Here is a 6,443-nt window from a genome sequence, read left to right as displayed (position 1 = left end):
GGCGGCGACAACGGGAATCTGTTTAGAATTGCGGATTTCCGAAGCTTTGATGGTGCCATGCAGTGCCCGATGAGTTTGTCGCCCGACCGGCTGCTGGACGCGTTCGGAGTTGTTGCTCCCACACCAGCCACTCCGGGTGTTGTTGGCTTAATGGCGTGGGATAATGTTGCCTCTATCTTCTGGCGTTGCTTTTCTAAGGGGATGCTGATGCCTTGACCAGCCTTTCTCCGTGTGCCCTTCCCACCCTCCTCTTTCTCTCTCTCGATCTCTCTGCCCCTTGCTAGACTGTGTGTGTGTGCTGCGGTGACAAGAGTGAGGATGGCTGGCCGTGTGCTGTTGGTGTGCGCCCTCTGCGTGGTGTGCTGCGCCGGCGGCGGTGTCGGTGCGTGGGGCTCGGGATACTGCACGGAGAGTGACTGGAGGGACTTGAGGGCGGTCGCGAAGGACATGACGGACACGGAGATTGAGAGAAAGTACTGCAGCCGCAAGCCGGAGTTTGTGAAGGGGCTGCGGGCGAGTCCGCAGGAGGGGGGGACTGTCTCCGGTACGGGTCAGGAAGGGACGAGCTCCACTGGGGCAACTGAGGGCACACAGGGGAATGTGCAAACCTCACAAGAAAAGGAATCATCGTCAAGCAGTGACAGTCAACCCGTTCAAAATAAAGGGAAGGAAAATACTGAGCAAGGTGGTGCTAAAGGTGGGGAAGGGGAACAATCACGTGCAGAAGCACCAGCGGCGCCGCAGTCACAGCCACATCACAGCCACAGCCACAGCCAGGGGACGCCGTGCAGGAGAGTACTCAGGCTGGCGGTTCACCAAAGTCGGGAGAAGGCGATGGAAAAGCCGGAGAAAAAGGAGATGATGGCAAAACAGAAGTCGAGCAGAAGGAAAACGCTGGAAGTTCAGCGGAGACAACGCAACAAACTCACTCTGCAGCTGACGGTGCGGAGGCGCCAAAGCGAGTGGGGACGGGCGCTAACGTTAACACGGCGACGGGTGGCAACAGTGACGGCAGCACCGCGGCCTCGCACTGCACCTCCCCCCTTGCGCTTCTTCTTCTTGCGTGTGCGGCGGCTGCTGCGATGGCGGCCGCGTGAGGGAGCGGTGTGCAGCTCGTCTTTTTTTGTTTTTTCAGTTTGTGTGTGTCCTCCTGCACGATTGTTCGCCCTCGCCCCACCCCACGAGGCACACACGTAATGTGCTCATATATACACTTCCACTCATGCAGTCCGTTGGTCTTCTTTTGCTTTCGACGGGCCGCTGCCGCCCTGCTTGGCTGCATGGGTAAAGCACCGTAACTGCTTTTACACTTTGTTTATTGTTTTCATTGCTTTCGGTGGGCGATCTTTCTTTCTCCCTCCTCCTTCCTGGATTGGGCTGTACGGGAAGAGAGGGAATGCGTGTGTGCTGGTCGGCCCACTTGCTGCTGCGCGTCCCCACTGCTCGGTGGACGTGTCCACGCGTTGGCTTCGCTTCACGGGGTTTGTTTGTTGTGATTTCTTTGTTTTTTTGGAGCGTTCGGACGGAATGGCCGGGTCGTGCATTGCGGTTTGCAGCGTGTGGTGAGTGTGCTGTGGATCGTCTTTTTCCCTGTTGTATTGTTTTGCGTATGCCCGGGAGTCGCTAAGGGTGGGCCGGGAAAAGATTAGTTTTTTGAGGGACACCGCAAGATGCCGGCCGCGCCACCACCTTTTCACCGCCACCCACACGCCATGGAGAAAACGGGGGCGTTTAACCGTCTGTTGTTGTGCTGGGCGCGGCACGCGCGGTTTGATAGTCTGGTGTCGAGGGGGCTTGTTTGTTTCTTCTTTTCACGCCTGTGGGAGAGGCTGGAGGCATCGACTGTTCCCTCACCTCTTCGTTCTTGCAGGTTTCGTGCTTGACTGGATGCTGCGCCTCAGTGAGAAATGCTTCTGCTGGGGGTCATTCCTGTTTCGCACGAGTGGGAGTGGGGTACGGCCGATGCTTCGGGCTGTGCGCCTTCGCACGTTGTGCCCTCCTTTTGGCTGTTAATAACCCACAGCTGCTGGCAGTGCCGTCTGACTGTCTGTGTGGGTGGGAGGAGGAGGAGTGGCAGCCTGCATTTTTGGGAGGGCCGCCCAACGCATTTTCCCGCGCCTCCTCGTTTTCCCCCAGCCAAACCCCAAAGTAAGCGGCCGGTTTTTGCTGCTGGGACTTCCAGGGGGGCTTCCACCGGAGCTGCGCATGCGAGGCGTGCACGTGTATTATTTTCCCATCCTTTTTTGGCGACCGCTGCGTGGCCCGTCAGTGAACGCGCCGTAGACCACTCCTCAGAGAGGGCGGGGCGGCCAGCACCGGGGGAATCTTGGGCGGCGCGACACGGATAGTTTTTGGGAGCTTGGAACGAGCGCGGAAGGATGCGTCTGCGTTGGGCGTCGGACTGCGCGACGCACGCTGCCGGCTGAGATTCAGGAATTCAAACGAGAACGGAAAAAAGTGCGTCGCTGCCGTGTGGTTGCCGCGACGGCCCGTTTAATGTTTGACTGTGCACGTCAGCGTCCGTCGTGGCGCCGCGGTGGTGGCGCAAGGAGATGCTGCTGACGCCGCCCCTCCTTCAAGGAGCAAACTGCGTGCGGCCCTCGCTGCAGCGAAGGTGTCTGTGGTGAGTTTCACGTTGGAGAAGTTGGAGGGACACTACGAGGATGTCTGGCATGCGAAGGGGAGTCACGCCATGGAAGTTTCGGATGGGCGAGGAGGGATGAGGATGGAGCTGAGGGCAGGCAGGCCGCCACAGCCGTGGGATTAAAAGGTGGAGGGGGCGACTGTTCTCACGGATGACGGTGCAGCGTGGTTCCGCCCACCACGTCCCAGTCTGGTGGTGCTCACCTCCGAGAAGTTGCCGTACGCACTGCGGCGGGCATGTGGTTCTGACTGCTGTGTGTACTCTGAGGTGAAGCGGGTGTGGTAGATCGTTGAGGGCGATCTGGCCGGGCTGTTTGGCACGCACGGCGGAGCGAACTCGGCGTCTGTGCGGCGTGTCTTGATCGGGATGCCCGGGATCGGGAGGGCGGTGGCTGCTTGTTCGTGCCTCCTCTACCAGCTGCTGCACTACGACGCCGAGCAGCTCCACGCGGTGGCGTGCTTCATTGGGGAGCGAGCGTTTCTGTTTGACAGGACCACCAAGACGGTGTTTTCCCTCGTATGTTCGACTCGGGCGATGGAGAGTTTATTTGGAGGTCTCCATGCAGGTGAGGGGGTATATTATCTGCGACGTGATGGGGCGGAGGAAGGCGTTGCCCACCAAGATGCCTCCCACTGGGTGGGGCATGCTCGCCGTGTCGTCCCCAAACGAAACTCGCTGCAGGGGCAGGGAGGAGGACACGGGCGCCCGCCGGATCATCATGAGCGGCCCTGATGAGAGAGATGTGAAGGCAGTGTGTGCCTGGGGATGCACGGAGAGCCTGCAGAGTGAAAGACATCCGCTGCATGTGTATTGTGGTGTTTTTTTTTCTTTCTTTTGGTGCCGAGTATCGCTTGGAGCGGATGGTGGCGGACGTCTGCTGTTTTTTATTGTCGTTATTTTGGTGTTCAACGTTTTTTTTAATTTTATTCATGCTGCGCCCCACTCCTGCTGCAGTGCGCTGAGGGAAGTGGGCGGCGTTGGGGAGTTTGTGGGGGCCGTGATGGGGGAGACGGTAAGTGGCGTGCTTGTGATTTTTTTTTTTTGATTTCTGCGGGGACGTCCCACACTGCGGACGCTCCGTGCGGGTGTGTGTGGGTGTTTCTTCGGGGGGCGGCGAGTGTGTGATCTTGCCGCCCACGCATTCGTCGGTGCAGCCTTCGTTATGGAATCTCGCTGTTCTTTGCGCGGTGCCCAACTGTGGGCGCGGGCGGTGCTCATTGTTTTATTTTATTTTTGGCTTCACCTCACTTTTTTTCCTCAACACGCTCGGAAGGAAAAAGACCAAACGCTACTCGCTATTGCGCGCTTTGGGGGCTCTGCAGTCACCACCAGCAACACACACACACACAACCGTCGCGGCCTGAGTGGGTCCACTACAAGGAGGGAAGTGGGAAAGAGAAGAAGGGAGAGTGAGAGCAGCAGCGGCCCAACATGTCCCGGCGCATGTTTTCTTCCTTTTCGGTGCTGCTGCTGTTCCTCTGCGTGCTGTTGCTGATGTGCAGCCGTTGTGGGGCTGTGGAAGGGACGGAGTCGAAGGAGGTGGAACTCTTCAAGCCAAGGAAAGATGTGGTGTTCGCTGATGGAGAAGAGGGGAAAATTGAGCAGCGTTACGAAATCTTTTCCTCATTCCAAGGCCATTCCCTCGTTGAGGCGGATGGTGTGATGGTTGCGCTTGCTTTGGCCGCCTACAGCAGAAGTGGTAGCTACAGCATGTATGCTGACATTTGGGCAATGTGGCGCCCGTACGGAGGTGGCAGTACATTGGGACAAAATGTTGCATGGGAGGAAGGGTGGAAGACGCAGCTTGTGACCAAACCGTTGGCAGAAGAGGTCGCCGATGGCCCACTGCTCAGCTCCAAGGCCGTGGCGAGGGGAAATAAAATGTTTATTCTTGCGTCGAACTTTGCCACTATTACCAAGAATGTTTCGAGGCATGTAGCTTACTGGGACCTTGAGCTGATTGTTGGTGAGGTTCAGAGGACCGCGGGGGAAGATGTGAAGCAAGTCTCATGGAAGAAAACCAGCTTGCGGAAGGCCACACTTGACACAGAGATGCAGCAGCATTCGTGGGGGAGGCTGGAAGCTGTTGATGGGTCCAGAGGCGTTGCAGTTGGGGGAAGTACGATTGTTTTCCCTCTTGTGGCAACAAAACACCTCCACGAAGGAGGAATGAGGCGTGTCTGCACCGTCATTTACTCCGAGGACAATGAGGAGAGTTGGAAATTGCCTGAACCAGCTGTGATTGCCAATGACTGCACTTTCGCCACGCTTCTCAAGTGGGAGGGGAAACTCCTCATGGTCACTGAAACTTCGTGGCGGCGCAGGGTGTACGAATCCGCTGACAAGGGGAAGACGTGGACGGAGGCTACCGGGCCCCTCCCCCGTCTGCTGAGCGACACATACACATTGCCGGACCTCTACAGTTCTGTGGAGCTCATGACCGCAACCATTGAAGAGAAGACTGTGCTGCTGTACACCGAAGTGGTTTTCATTGACGATACACAAGAAGGGACTATGTCATTCAGCGCTAGTCAGAGCGTAATTCACCTCTGGCTCTCTGATGGGGCTCGGCTCTTTGACGTTGGACCAATCTCTGCTAATGATGCGGGCTACTACCATTTCAGTTCGCTGCTGTACACAAGCGATGGGTTGTTTGCCCTCTACTCGAGGAAAGGTGAGCGTGGAGGGCGAGACAGTTTTGTTTTTAAGCCTCTCACGGAGCAGCTGCAGCACATCAAGTCCGTGTTGAGTAAATGGAAGGAAGTGGATGGCAGGGTCCCAACGCTTTGCAGCTCCACCACCACTGCAACGAAGGGCGGCACAAAAGCAGCTGGCTGCGTCGGCCCTCTGCCAACGGCCGGGCTGGTTGGATTTTTGTCTAACAATGCCAGCGATACTCACTGGAATGACGAGTACCTCGGGGTGGGTGCCACGGTGTCTACGGGGACGACGACGAAGGTTGAGAATGGCTTCCGGTTGGCAGGGCGCGGCACACGGATTGTGTGGCCAATGGGCTGGCAGGAGAATAATCCAGTGCGGAGTTATGTTGGTGAGGAGCTGACGCTTGTGGCGACGGTGACCATCAGCAAAGTTCCAACGGGCGTCACTTCGTTGCTGGGCGTGAACACGGTGGGTCCCAAGGTGAAGCATGTGGGGCTGTGGTACGACGAGCATCAGCACTGGAAGACGATGCTCAGGGAGGAAGGGAATGCATCAGCGGTTACGTGGGAGGTGGGGACGGCGCACCGGGTGGCGCTCACGGTGCAGAAAGACGGCTGCTCGGCGTACGTCGATGGGGAGCTTGTGGGGAGTTTGGGGGATCAAGGCGTATCTCCTTTGGAAGCTCCACATTCCTCTGGAGTTGGTCTTGCGCGGCCTCTGCTGGGAATGTCACCTGAAACGATCTCAGACATCTACTTTGGGGGTTACGGGGACGGCACCGAGGAAGACGCAGGGAGCCACGTGACGGTGACGAACGTCTTGCTGTACAATCGCTGCTTCAACGGCAGTGAGATTGAGGCACTAATGAGGAGGGAAGAGAGCGGGACGGTGACGGAAGTGGAGAAACTGCCCCCGCCCGCAGCACCCCCCACCAGCGACCCGGCGGGTTCAATGCACGGTGTGACTGGCAGTTCCGCAGGGGAAGGTGCCGGACCACGCGATGCACCGGCGCCAGGCCTGAACAACGCCTCCGTCCCACATGCCAAGAGGGTTGCGGAGGCAGCGCCAAAGGAGGTTGGTGGCGGCGACAGTTCTGTGCGTGGGCGTCTGTCTGGGGTGCTGTTGCCGCTGCTTCTGC

At 58.0% G+C, this 6,443-nt stretch overlaps 3 protein-coding genes across 3 annotated transcripts in view, besides 2 other annotated features; all 3 read left to right on the top strand.

Annotated features, from left to right (window-relative positions):
* Window positions 1-245: 245 nt before the first annotated feature.
* Window positions 246-272: a sequence feature (GA-rich).
* Window positions 273-318: 46 nt separating this feature from the next.
* TraAM80_09267 (uncharacterized protein) lies at window positions 319-1,197 on the top strand (the record flags this gene model as incomplete). Its single annotated transcript, XM_029385960.1, has 1 exon — window positions 319-1,197. The coding sequence occupies one exon, from the start codon at window positions 319-321 to the stop codon at window positions 1,195-1,197; it is 879 nt and encodes a 292-aa protein (XP_029234197.1).
* A 284-nt stretch (window positions 1,198-1,481) lies between these two features.
* Window positions 1,482-1,512: a microsatellite.
* A 1,498-nt stretch (window positions 1,513-3,010) lies between these two features.
* Window positions 3,011-3,376, top strand: TraAM80_09266 (retrotransposon hot spot (RHS) protein; the record flags this gene model as incomplete). Its single annotated transcript, XM_029385959.1, has 1 exon — window positions 3,011-3,376. One exon carries the CDS (start codon window positions 3,011-3,013, stop codon window positions 3,374-3,376), a length of 366 nt encoding a protein of 121 aa, XP_029234196.1.
* A 699-nt stretch (window positions 3,377-4,075) lies between these two features.
* Window positions 4,076-6,443, top strand: part of TraAM80_09265 (trans-sialidase) — a gene marked incomplete at both ends in the record, with an annotated part of 2,442 nt that continues 74 nt past the window's right edge. Inside the window, one exon of the mRNA XM_029385958.1 lies at window positions 4,076-6,443. This exon is cut by the window's right edge and continues 74 nt beyond it. Within this exon, the coding sequence (XP_029234195.1) occupies window positions 4,076-6,443 (2,368 nt within the window).

This window comes from Trypanosoma rangeli, assembly GCF_003719475.1.
Source record: "Trypanosoma rangeli strain AM80 chromosome Unknown Tra_15.4_contig_00545, whole genome shotgun sequence".
Lineage (NCBI taxonomy): Eukaryota > Euglenozoa > Kinetoplastea > Trypanosomatida > Trypanosomatidae > Trypanosoma > Trypanosoma rangeli.
Note: the sequence above shows the minus strand (reverse complement) of the source record. Positions and strands in the feature narration are given on the sequence as shown.